This window comes from Sciurus carolinensis, chromosome 10, assembly GCF_902686445.1.
Source record: "Sciurus carolinensis chromosome 10, mSciCar1.2, whole genome shotgun sequence".
NCBI classification, from domain to species: Eukaryota; Metazoa; Chordata; class Mammalia; order Rodentia; family Sciuridae; genus Sciurus; species Sciurus carolinensis.
Window position 1 is genome coordinate 101095942 of NC_062222.1, and position 13456 is coordinate 101109397.

The 13456-nt window shown below is 33.9% G+C and overlaps 1 protein-coding gene across 2 annotated transcripts in view; it reads right to left on the reverse strand.

The window, feature by feature from the left end:
• Positions 1 to 13456, reverse strand: part of Slain2 (SLAIN motif family member 2) — a 62784-nt gene that overhangs the window by 22705 nt on the left and 26623 nt on the right. For both annotated transcript variants that reach the window (XM_047566514.1, XM_047566513.1), the window contains exons 3-6: positions 9912 to 10076; positions 7908 to 8069; positions 4805 to 5164; positions 4209 to 4346 (exon numbers count right to left, since the gene is read on the reverse strand). In XM_047566514.1, the coding sequence (XP_047422470.1) occupies positions 4209 to 4346; positions 4805 to 5164; positions 7908 to 8069; positions 9912 to 10076 (825 nt within the window). The remainder of the gene's footprint in view (positions 1 to 4208; positions 4347 to 4804; positions 5165 to 7907; positions 8070 to 9911; positions 10077 to 13456) is intronic.

Below are 13456 nucleotides of genomic sequence, written 5' to 3' on the forward strand. Positions count from 1 at the left end.
CAGAAGATAAATCTGTAATTTTATTAGTGTGACAAATTAATATGTAAAAGTATATTTCCTTGTTTAGAAAAAGAGCAATGTAATCTTAAATGCCATCATCTTCTTTCTGTACTACAGTATTGATTTTGTTGTTTATTTTTTTACCAACAATTACAAAATACAAAGTTCAATAAGAATATTTCCACTGTTGGCATTTCTCCTGGTCATTATTCCTCTAATTTTATTTCATGATTATTAATAAACACAGCTTTATCATATAGGGGAATCATTAAAAAAGAATCTCCTCCAGGGGTTAAAAACTAAGTAAGCATAAGCCACTGTGAACGAATGTGAAGGTAAAATACCACTGGGTTCTCTCACCCATGACATTTTGTTTAGAACCGTTTATTGCTTTTTATTGCTCATTAAGTCATTCTTTGATGCTTTTTTACTCTCCAACTTCAGTCTTCTCAGGGCTATGAAACTGCATATCTTAGATTTATTAAAACAGTAAAAGCACCCAGACTTTATCACTCCCTGTTATGGTTTAGACATTGAGGTATTCCCCAAAAGCTCAAGTGTGAGACAATGCAAGAAAGTTTAGAGATGAAATGATTGGGTTATAGGAGTCTTAACCTAATCAGTGCATTAATCAGCTGATAGGGATTAACTGCATGGAGGTAACTATAGGCAGGTAGGGCTGGAGGAGGTAAGTCCCGGGGGGTATGCCCTTGAGGTGTATATTTTGTCTATGGTGAGGACAGTTCCCTCTCTGTTTCCAGGTGGCCATATCCTGAGCCACTTTCCTTCACCACACTGTTCTACACCACTGAAACTGAGACCCAAATGAACTTTTCCTCTTAAATTGTTCTCATCAGGTCTACTGGTCACAGTAGCAAAAAACTGACTAAAACACCCCCTTCATCACTGCCTTTGTTCACTCTTCATTTTTGGTCCAGTTATGCAGTACCCTTCCAAGTGATTTCTATTCTCTTCACTTTAGTCCATTCTCCACATAATATCAAAATGAAGTTTCCAAGAGAAACCTCGATTAAAAGTCCATCATGACTCTTCATGCTCACAGGGTGAACTCTTTACATGATATTTAAAAACTCTCAGTCTATTCCCTATCTCCTCCTTCATCCATTCAGACCTTATGCTTCAGTCATACAACAGAATCAGGCTTGCCACTCTAACACTGTTCCCCACTATTGAGAAAACCTACATATCTTTTATTTTTTGTCAACTCATATAAGCTAAGTCAGCTAATTTTTAACATCTTTATTGAAAACTCTTCACACTTTTAAGTTTAATACTTCTCCTCTGCTCTCAAAGAAGTTCCTGCTTATCATTTCCTGCTACTGGAAAGCACAGGCTGTCATATATACATTTATATTCCCAGTGTTAAGAACATAACCTATACCCAGCAATCTATTAAATAATTAGGGCACATATAGGTGACTATTGAGAAAATCTAAACATCAAAGCATTCAAGGTCCTCCACAGTTAAGTCCAAATAAATGACTCTCAAACATGGATCTGCCCTGAGACATTTTTTTTGGGGTGGGGGGGTGTACTGGGGATGGAACTTAGGGGCACTTTTACCACTGAGCAACATCCACAGTCCTTTTTTTTTTTTTGAAAGAGTCTCACTAAATCGCCCAGGATAGTCTCAAAACTTGCAATCCTCCTGCCCCAGTCTCCCAAGTAGCTGGCATTTCAGGCATGTGCCACTGTGCCCAGTTTCAGCTGAGACACTTGTGACAATGAGAGATTGTGGGTCTCCACCCCAAATATATTCAATTAAAATGTCCAGGAGTAAAACCCAAAATACTATATTTAAAAAATCTTGTGATTAAATAACTGATTCAATATCACTGTACTATATCTGTCCATACAATGAAGTTCTAGGAATGTTACTCATTCTTAGACTATCATATTAGTTATTATTTGCAATATGATTTCAATTTGTTTCATAATTATATAAGGTTCAAGTGTAATCTTTTAGTGTTTTGTTAATAAATAAAATCTAGAAAGAATTCTTCCCCCCTGGGCCTCAGAGCAGTCTGGTTTTGCATAAGCTGAAAACTGCCTATACGCTCTTGCTCTTCACTGAGAGGTCCAGACTAGAATGGTGATTCTATATGCTTTTTCTCTGGGGGTATACTCTGTATCCTATGTAAAAATATTCTTACATTTCACTCTTTTGTGATATTTAAAAAATTATTTACAGTTCAATCTCAAATCATGTTCTAATATAGTCATCCAAGAATGTTTTCCAAGATGCCTACTCATTTGCAATTAGGACAGCATAATGTAATTTAAACAATGATGGGAAGGAAACCAGGAGTCTCAGGGAGGTATTGTGAGGAAGGAGTAATTGGCCTTAGTTTTGCCACTTTTCTATTAACATGACCTTGCATAATTCAAATAATTTATGTGGATCTCTGCTCCCTTTCTATAAAAAGAAGAATCAGATATTTGTGAGATTCATATGAGATAATACATGTCAAAGTACTTTAAACATTTCAAAATACTAACCAAATTTTGGATATTTAAAAAAAGTCAGGAGGTCTGTCTTAGGGCTTTCATTCCTTCTTCTCCTTATTTTTGAGCCAATAATTTCTATATTTTTCTAAAAATAAAACTTTCTACTAAACCTGTGCTCTGTAGTCTTAGAAAACAAGATAATTCAGTCTTTTGAAAAACTCTGCCTCTGCCAAACATTCCTTCCTTTAACTGAAGAAACTGAGAAAATGACCTGAATCCATGACATCTGCAATGCTCTGGTTTTCTTAAACTTTTTAAGTTATTCATATTTTCCAAATATAAAAGTTGAAAACTGAAATAGCTATAAAACTTGGAAAACACGTTAGAATTCTTATAATACTACATTTGAATGCCAGCATCCACAATAATGCAGCCACAGCAAATAAGCATATAAAATAGTGATTGGCATAGTAACAAGGCAAAAGAAGTGGTCCCATAGGTGGAAATAAGCAACCTTGCAAAGTTAGCTTCATGCAAACCAGCAAGTAAGAACCAAAGCTCTACCACTTATAGCTGGAAAAATACTTAAAAGAAAACAAATGCAACATGTATTAAACTAATAATGAAAGTTTACATAAAAATACAAAATACCAATTAATTTAATAAAATGCATAAAACTATCATATTTGCACATAATTATATATATCAAACTATGAAAACTATATATATACACTAAGTAAAAGACATTTTTATGTTTCAAAGATATATGTAAAATTAAGAAAACATAGATAATTAGGTTTTTGCTTCATGATGTATTAACTTTAAGAAAAGATCTTCAAATATCTTTATAAAGGAAATTTAATGTTAAGTTTTGGGCTTGCTAATATTCTGCATTTTTTATTTTCCAGATAATTTTCGACAATAGTGTAAATCTACACTAAAATAAATATGTTTGTTACATTTTTAATTATTAATAAGTTTACTATAACTAAAAATATAAACACGTACATGCAAACAGGAATTAAAGGATGGTATCTTAAACTCTTCTGTCTGTATATTATTCAAATACTGAATAACATGTTTATGAAACCGTATACATACTTTCCACATAAGAATAAATTAATAATTAAGATATCAATTTCCCTATATATTTCCCTTAATTAACAGTGTCTAGGGAAAAAGGAAAAATAATGTGCCTACATATTTTACTTTGATATAGATTTTAGTATATAAGTATGAACAATGAATTGTTTGTTTTGATGTGCTCTAAAATATAATAATAAATTTTTAGATATTTTATTATTTGCAATGTTGGTGACTAAACCCAGGGTCTTGTAATACTAGGCAATCATTCTACTACTGTGCTATATCCCTGGCCCAAGATATTTAAAATAGATTTTTAAAGAAAATGTAAGTACTTACTAAGAAATGTACAGTTGGGTAGTATACTGGCTACTATTTCTAATTTCTATAAGCAAAAGCTAAATCTAGTTCCTTTAAAAAAAAAAACAAACTATTGTTTTAAAAAATACACTTCACTTATTTGAAAATTCAATAAAAACCAAAGTTTCATATAGTTATAAGTATTGATAGGAATTGGGTATTTTCAGGGACAAATTCTGAATTTTAATATAGTTTGATTATCTTATAGAAAGTTTCATATAGTCATTCAGCACAAATACCTATAATTTTTATTTTCCATTAATTAATTTATACCTGAAAACAAGATAGATACTTACTGGCTGAAGCCTGAGGTTGCATTCGAGGTATTCCTCCATTTGGCACTTGAAAATTTGAGTCACTTCTGCTGCTTTTCACTGAGTCAACTTGTGTATTAGATGTTCGGGACAGGTTTGGAAGACTGCGCCTTAGTTTTTCTACAAAAATAGAATTTTAATTTTTAAAACATGAAAGCATTTTTCTGATGGAGAGTTAAAATATTAATTAGAATTCAAAGGAAATTTACCTAAACACTCTGCATATTCTAAAGAGAAAAACACATGAAGTACTCATTTAAAAATAAAAACCTCAACCCACAGTCTAAAAATGGGTAGATTAACAGAACCCTTAAGGGAAGCCACAAATTATATATTTAAAATCTACATCTAAACAAAGGTCATTTCATGAGTAAAATAAAACAAAAGTAACATAACCACCTAAAGTTAAATTCACTTTTTTTGTATTAATAAACTATTAATAAAATGTCTAACTTGACTAAATTCATTTATTTATCTGAAATACAAGAGCTTGGCAAAAACTGGATTATTTTCACACAGGAATATGAATGACAGTTTTTTTCAGAAGAATTCTAATGAAAAGATATGCTATGTTTTACCTTCATTTTTAACATTGCTTGTCTGTAAATCTGTAGGATGGCCTTGAAGTGAAAGGCGTGGCTGCTGTAAGCGGCTAATCATAGGCTGTGGGGACACTCTACTATATTCTATTCCCCGAGCAGGAGATCGTGAACGAGGTGAATTTCTGGGCGACTGCTTAGGTGATGGTCGAGGTGAATTGCGTGGTGATGGTGAAAACCTGTTAACAGCAGGGTATACTGCATGATGCATATTGTCATCTTCATCATCTAAACTTTGTGCATCAAGTTCCTGATCACTAAAAGTACCCCGTCTTGTAGAATTGCAAGATGAACCAGAACTGCGCCGAGAAGTGGTGGCTGCATATTCCTGCCGGAGACCTGGCAACAATGAATATGTTATTTTATTTCTTTAACTATATTTTCAATCATTTAAATATTTTTTAAAATGTAAAAGTAAAAAATAATCACTGAAAAATTCAAAAAAATCAATGAAAACTCCCTTTCTACTTTTAGACATCCTCCCATTATAAGGATACATAAACCACATCTGAAGGTTATTTTTAAGTGGAATGAAAATTTATAAACCTTTGCCCAATTTCTAGATTTCTTCTTGTATCTGAAATTACAAGGTAGAACTATAAATTTAAAAATACTTCTATCCTTAAACACAACAATCCCAAGTTGAGATTAACATTAAAGGAACACTGAGGGAAAACAATTACTGTGCAACCAGTAAACACAATATATCATCAAGTAAGCAAATAAACTCCTTAGATAGCTAATCCTTGAATCAACATTATAATGCAAAAATCATAGAATCTAGGTAATATTTTAAGCAAGTCCTACTAACTATTCGAAATCCAGGAAAAGGATGTCATGGAGTAGTAATATATTTGCACACAGGAAATGCTGTTAACAAGGTTCCCCAAGGATATCTTGGGAACCTTGATTAGAATCACCCCAGGATATCTATAAAACTACAAATCTTTAGGGATGTAGCTTACCGGTGGAGTGCTTGCCTAGCATGCCTGAGACCCTGGTTTGATTCTCAGCACCATGAAAAAAACAAAACTAAAAATTCTTGGGGTCCAGTTAGTCCTTTCAGGTTGGGGAACTGACAGTTTCTTAGTGTCTAGTTAAAGTAAATACAGCTTTAATGTCATCTAACAAAAGACAACAGACCAGTGAAAGAGGATTGTTTCAGAAAAGAAAAACCCAGATCTCAATGTAGTCTGACAAGAGAATGCTAAGAAAGTCACATTCATGACAGGATTTTGCATTTCTCATTTTAAAAATCAGGAAGCTTGACTAGGTAACAGTTCAAATCTGCAATTCTGCAATTCTCTAATTATTACAGAAATCCTGGAAGAATCATGTTGTAAAAAAGAAAATCATCTATTAAAAAAAAAAGAGGAAGGAATTTGTTTTTAAGGGAGTATACTATACATTTTTGACAGCATCTTTGTTTTTTAATTCTCTGAGAAAATAAATATTAATGCATGTGGATGACTTACAAAGGATTACTGAAATACAGAAAGGCTAAAATTTCTATTATCTTACTAAAACACAATATGAAAGCTACAGTAAACAGCTGACTGAGCTTTTAACAAAACATTGGTGTCTAAAGTCAGGGTTCAAAGAAGAAATAAGTGATTTTATTCAAGGGTACAGAATTAGATGGCATTCTTTTTTCCTTTCATATCCATGAATAACTAGCTTCTGACTTGTTGATTCCCACAGAATCAGTGAGGAGTTAAACAAAATTACAGAAGAAATGGGCACCATATCATTAGTTTTTACAGCTAACAAGAAATAAAGCATTAAGTCCATCTCTTCCTATCTTTCCAGGAGAAGCTGTGTTTAAATGAGAACTGAATCAGCAGAGGAGAAGCATTCTACAGTTTCTTAAATGTTACAGCTTGATATTTACTAACTATTTAAAGAAAGGACCAATTATGCTTTATGTAAAACCAAAGGTTTTGAAATAAATTTCAGCAATGCTTCTCAGCTAATTGTCAAGACTGAAATGTGTATTTCAAGGATCTTTTTATTGAAAAGGTTAAAGGGATCACTTTAGAGATATTTCTGACTTCACAGTTTAGTGCACGGCATCTTATGAGATGTACAGGCAAGAATACTACCACCACTACTTTTCATTTGAATTAGAACCAGGGCATCCATGAACCCCTGAAAAGGTTGAAAAATTTTATGCTTATGTGTATTTTGAAGATGATGGAGGTTATAATTTTTACTGCATTCTCAAAGGTATCTATGTCCTAGACAATTTCAAGGACCATGCTGAAAGTACCATCACATGCTTCATTTAATTTAATGCTGCAAGTTCAGTTTTAAAGTTTTTTGTTTTTTTTTTTTTTAAATAAATATGTGTATTCTCAAGAGAGGTCATATCTGTCACCAAGAAGGCAAAAATTGGTTCTTGGAGTGTGATAAAATCTTAGATATCACAATAACTGGTGGCCCTCATAGTACTTAAATAGAGTGTATAACAGTGATTTTTTAAATTCATGGGGGATGGGGTAGATGAAAAGGAAGAAAAAATCTATAAAGGCTCTTTAGAGAAGCATTTTTAAAAAAAGGTTGAGAAACACTGATTTACAATAAAAGACACAGAGTTAACAGAGTAATAATTGCACTTGTGAGTGCCAATACAAAGTAACACACAGGGTATGCTTATCTGTCATAGAAGCTAAGCATAATATGCCTATTTCTGACCCTCATACAGCAAAACTTCCCTATGTAAAATAAACTCTGAAAATGAACAAACAAGTACATACGTGAACAAGCTTCTGAAATGTCCATTTAAACATGTTTACGTTCACTACATTACTATTCTCACAAGACATATTTAATACATACAAGAAAATCATGTATTTTTTTTCCTCCTGTTTTCTTTATTGGATATGGAACCCCAGGGGTGCTTTACAACTGATCTACATCTCATATCTTCTAATTTTTAATTTTGAGACAGGGTGTCACTAAGTTGTCCAGGCTGGCCTCAAACTTGCAATCCTCCTGCCTCAGACTCCTGAGTAGGTGGGATTACAGGCATGTGCCACTGTGCCCTGCAAAAATCTCAACTTTTGGCAATTAAAATACTTACTTTCTTCCTGCATCCGGGCTAGAATTTGCACATCAGTTACATCATTTAACTTATAATTGGATCCAATTGAATCTTCATCTAATTCTGAAGCACTTAACTCACTATCTATAGAGGATTGAGGACTGAGTGGAGGATTTCTGTCTGATGAACTTTTGAAGTTACCTTGAGGAAAAAAAAAAATCAAACTTTAATATGACCAAAACTGAAAGAATACCTGTTGTAATTTATATATTACATTCTTTGCTTCAGTTCATTATTATTCTGTCCTTTGCAAAATACTGAACACATGCTAAAAATAGAAATGGTCCTTGTTAAGAAAAAAAGAGGGCTATAGAAACTCATTTATATATTATGGCATAAGTACAAAACAACTTTTCATTTCATATTACTTATCTATTCATTTACAGGGAACAATTCAACCCAGTGCCTGGAAAATAGTTGGTATCAATTAACTCTAGGCTAGAGGATTTCAACCTTTACAACATAGTCAGTGAAACTGCTCTGTAAAGTAGATGAATATATAATGCAGTATTTTCTTCTCTCAAATTCAGTTATTAACAAGAACCACCATTTTTCCACTTAATAAAAGCATCCATTTTTCCTAAACAAGAAAACTCCAGTTTGAGAAAAATTATAGATTCCTTAGACATTTAAAAATAAACCAGAAAAGAACACTAGGCCAATTTCTGCATGATGTCATGTTTACAAAATTCTTCTGGCAAATTAGTAGTGGGGATCCAAGGAGTGCTGAGGTTTAGTAGTGAAGCACAAAAGATGGGATGAAGAAAATGACTACATTAAAAAAGAGTACTTTATCATTGCAAACCAAAAGGATCAGAGAAATAAAGGAGATCAGAGGAATAAAGAATACATGTTTTTCTAGGGAAATATTTTCATGGGATCATCAACCTCTATTGTAGAATAATAAAATTCTAAACACTGTCGCTAATATTTCTAATACAGATTTGAAACACTTGTTTTCCACATTTCTTCACCATAAGAGTCAGTTCCAACATGAAAGGCATGTAAGGAGAGCAAGAAAAATACAAAATAATTAACATTTACATTATCAAGCAAAGAAGAGCAAAGTGCACAACAGAAAAAGTACTACAAGGTTAGGCTCAAATAATGCCTGAATCAAATTCTTTATATTAATTATTACAGATTAAACTTTTTAATTGTCATAGGAGAAATAAGTATCAAATACACTATATACTAGGCAAAGAACAGAATCAATAAAGTTTAGACTAGAGAACTGACAAGTCGAAAGTCTACGATGGTTAACAATACGCTAATCTTAAAGGAAGGTTATATTAATAAGACATAATAATAGCAGCAAAGGAGTAACTGAATGTGTGAATTATAAATAGCTAGCTACACAGGAACAGTGTCAGTCACAGAACCAGAGCAGAAAATACTTTCTCCAGTTCATAGCAATCTGTCCCTCCCACATCATTTACAGCATCTCTCTCTCTTTTAATACATTCACATATAACCTCATACAACTGCTTATGGTTAATATCAAAGCCTACTAAAGCTCTTTAAAGAGTATTTAACTCTGTAGCTTCTATAAACAATGCAGGTCACTTGATAAGGATCTATTTAAGAGCCAAAGTTGGGGCTGGGATTGTGGTTCAGTGGTAGAGAGCTTGCCTAGCATGTGCTGAGGCACTGGGTTCAATCCTCAGCACCACGTAAAAATAAATAAAATAAAGAGATTTGTAAAAAGTCAAGGTTGTGTTCACGCTTAATCAGATCAGATTTTAAATTTTCTAAGTACATACTAAAGGAAATTACATAGATGTAACACATTGCCTTATCTTTGTACCCCTGAAACCTAGTATAGTTTATGTTGCAAAGTGGTTCCTCAAAGAGATTTTCTCTAAGCAGTCGAAATATTCATAAATAAAAGGAACCTGAACTACTAATGAATAACTTATTTTCTGAGGTAGGGCAGTGAGTGTAAAACCATTGATTAATAACTCCATTCTGTTTTCTCCTTACCTGAATTTCCAGGAAGTATAAGTTGTTTGACTATAGGAGGTCGCACTGGGGTTGAGGATGGAGAATTGAAGCCACTGCTGTATGGGCTACTGGCATTTGGACTGTAAGGACTTGAGTAACTCACAGAGTTGAAAGGATTATTATATAAATTCTGTCTCTTGAGAGCTGTATTTTAATGAGAAGGGGAAAATCAAATCAATATCAGAAAAAGTTAACATTTTATTCAAAAGTTTTCCAATTAAAAATTCATTAAATCATTATCTTGGCTTAAATAAAGAAACATAGTAGTAGGGGAAATATAATCCCAATATGATGCTTTCATCTTAAATTGTTATGCAAACAAAACGGTAGCCACATCAAACGACAAAATAATATAGGAAGAACATATTCTAAATAGACTACTGGCTATGAAATTAATGTACTTCTACCTTGTTGGAGAAAGTTTATTCTTCAATAACTCTTCTATCAATCCTGAGTGAGCATTAAAATAAATCAATATAAAAACATTTGTGCCTATTTTTTCTATAACAAACATTATTTAAAAAACTATAAAATATTGTTTTTATTTTTATTTTCTGGTGCTGGGGATTGAACCCAAGTGCACCTAACCACTGAGTTACACTCCCAGCCCTTTTTATTTTTTGAGACAGGGTCTTGATAAGTTGCTGAGACTGGCTTTGAATTTGCGATCCTTCTGCCCCAGCCTCAAATTGCTGGGATTACAGGCATATGCCGTCATGCCGGGCAAATACTGTTTTTAAAATGGCCTTTAGGGTTTTGAAAAACCAAAGCAATAATGACTGTTTAAGTCAGGTCAAGGTAAAAAAAAAAAAAAAAAAAAAAAAAAAAGGGAGCTTTCCCTTTTGAAAATCAAAGTTTATTCCCTCTAGAATAATACTTCTGTCAAAAAAATTATGCTTTGCATATAAAAGTACATAAATAGTACAACAGTAGAGCTAAGAGATGTCAAGTGAAATTATATACAAGAAAAATCAATAATATTTCTTCCTTCCATCCTATTCTTTTTTTTTTTTTTGGTGCTGGGATTGAGCTCAGGGGCACTTGGCCACTCACTGAGCCACATCCCCAGTCCTATTTTGTATTTTATTTAGAGACAGAGTCTCACTGAGTTGCTTAGTACCTTGCTGTTGCTGATGCTGGCTTTGAACTCATGATCCTCCTACTTCAGCCTCTTGAACAGCTGGGATTACAAGCATGTGCCACTGTGCCCAGCTTCCTTCCATTATATTCTAATATCCACACCTTATTCAATATTTATAAAGATAGCCAAAGCACTATAGAAAATATACAAATACAACATGGTACTTTCTCTTAAGAGGCTGGCTAGTCTAATAGAATTGGCCAAAAGAACAGCAATTGCAAAATCAAATAAGTACTACGATAAAGGTGTAAAAGGTACAGAAAGGAACTGAGAAATTTTACAACTGAGAAAATGGGTAATGTCTTTTGGAAAAATAGGCACTAAGCAGTCTTGAGAGGATGAGTAGTAATCTGATAGGCCACTAAAAGTAGGGAAAGTACAAATGTGCTATGTTAATATGAACAAAAGGAAATAAATGAAGTAGTCTAGTATGGTAAAGCAAATCGGAAGGACAGCATAGGGAAAAGTAGCTGGGTACAAGTCATGGAAGTTCTGGAACACTATGCTCAGGAAACCCATTTAGTAGCAAAAATAAATCAATCAGTAGTTTTGAGCAAAAATGCTGTGATTCAATCAGTTTTGGGGAAACAGCAGTGAAATACTGATGTTAAATAGACTAAACTAGGCAGTATACAGTGACTAGAAAATAAGAAGAAAAAAAGAAAAAGGACATGAAAAATTGGAAAGTAAATCAGGTGCCTTGTTTCTGGTTTACGTACTGACAGAGAAATGGTTTTGGGAGGAGGAACATATGTTTTCTGTTTAGTTGTACCACGTGAGATGAGACACCACATTTTATACAAATTTAGTATGTAGTATGAAGCATGATCATCATGGAAACAACAAACCAAGAAGAAACATGCGTACAAATTTCTAGCTATCTCCTTATTCCTTTACAATCTCCTCTAAAGTTTATTATCTTTTACTTGGTTATTAAACACTGTCACTCTATGCCATATCTTTTTCCTGAGAAATTTCAAACATACATACAACATCAATTATCATCTATCTACCAAAGGCTCCCCATTATTTCTATTTCTAATTTAAGTTTCTTCTGTGTGTCAGTCCCACACACACCACCCATTTAATGTCTCTCTGACAGTATGGTAAATGTATCCCAGAATTCATACATTAAATCCGACTCATGAATTTCCTGTTAAAATCTAATTCTCTTCTAGGGGTCCCTCTCTCAGAAAGATAACATTCATCCTATCATACAAACTGGAAACCTAGAAATCATTGTTGATGCAAGCACAGTGGCACACGCTTGTAATTCTAGCAACTTGGAAGACTGAGGAAGAAGGACTACCAGGTACAAACACAGCCTCAGTCTATTTAGCAAGAACCTAAGCAACTTAGTAAGACCTTGTCTCAAAATAAGAAATAAAAAGAGCTGGCTCAGTGGCTGAGTGCCTCAGGGTTCAATCCCTGGTACCAAAAAACAAAAATTGTTGATTCTTTCTTCTTCATGTCCTCATATATGACTCAACCCATTTTTTCATCTCTTCAACTACAATTTGCTCAATGACATACTTCTTGTTTTCCAGCATAGTTCATGGCTCATTTCCCCAAGGCAAGTCATAGAAACTAGAACTCTCTTCCTTAAGATAGGTCACAGAAAATCTAATCTAATCTGCCTTTCTGTCTTGGAGCTGCCCGTAAAGAAATTCTTTGATCTACCTTGTCTGAAAGATCCTAAGACCTCAATTTCAGAAGGTGTTTTGTCCCATACTCACAAGAAAGGAATGCGGAAGAATCTGAGTTCAGACAGGCTTTCCTGGGTTTCCCTACCCAGTCTATTTGCATTAGATCATACTCTTTTTGTCCCGTTACATTTCAACATGGTTGTCTGTGCTTCAGGCATGCCTTTGCAATGTAGTCTCCATAAGCACCCCCAAAGAACGGGGTTCTAAGAGTTTCCAGACAGCTTCCAGACAGGTTCCTGGAAGGTGATGTGCCTGGAAAGGGCATATAAGTTCCATGCCCCTTCTCTCATACCTCCTTTTATGTATCTCTTTATCTGTGTTCTTTGGATTATTCTTTATAATAAATTGGTAAACCTAAGTGTTTCCCTGAATTCTGTGAGCTGCTTCAGCTAAATAAGCAAACCTGAAGAGGGGCAATAGGAAACCTGATTATAGCCAGTCGGTAAGAAGCACAGGTTACAACCTTGGACTTGCCATTGGCATCTGAATTGGAGGACAGTCTTGTGGGACTGAATCCTCAATCTGTGGGATCTCAGGCTACCTCCAGGTAGACAGTGTTAGAACTGAATTGAATTGGAAGGAGATCAGCAGATATCCTCTGTAGAGCTTATTGCTTTCTTCCTAGAGGGGAGAAATTCCCCATTTCTGAGGTCACAGAGTCTTTTCTGTGTTGATTG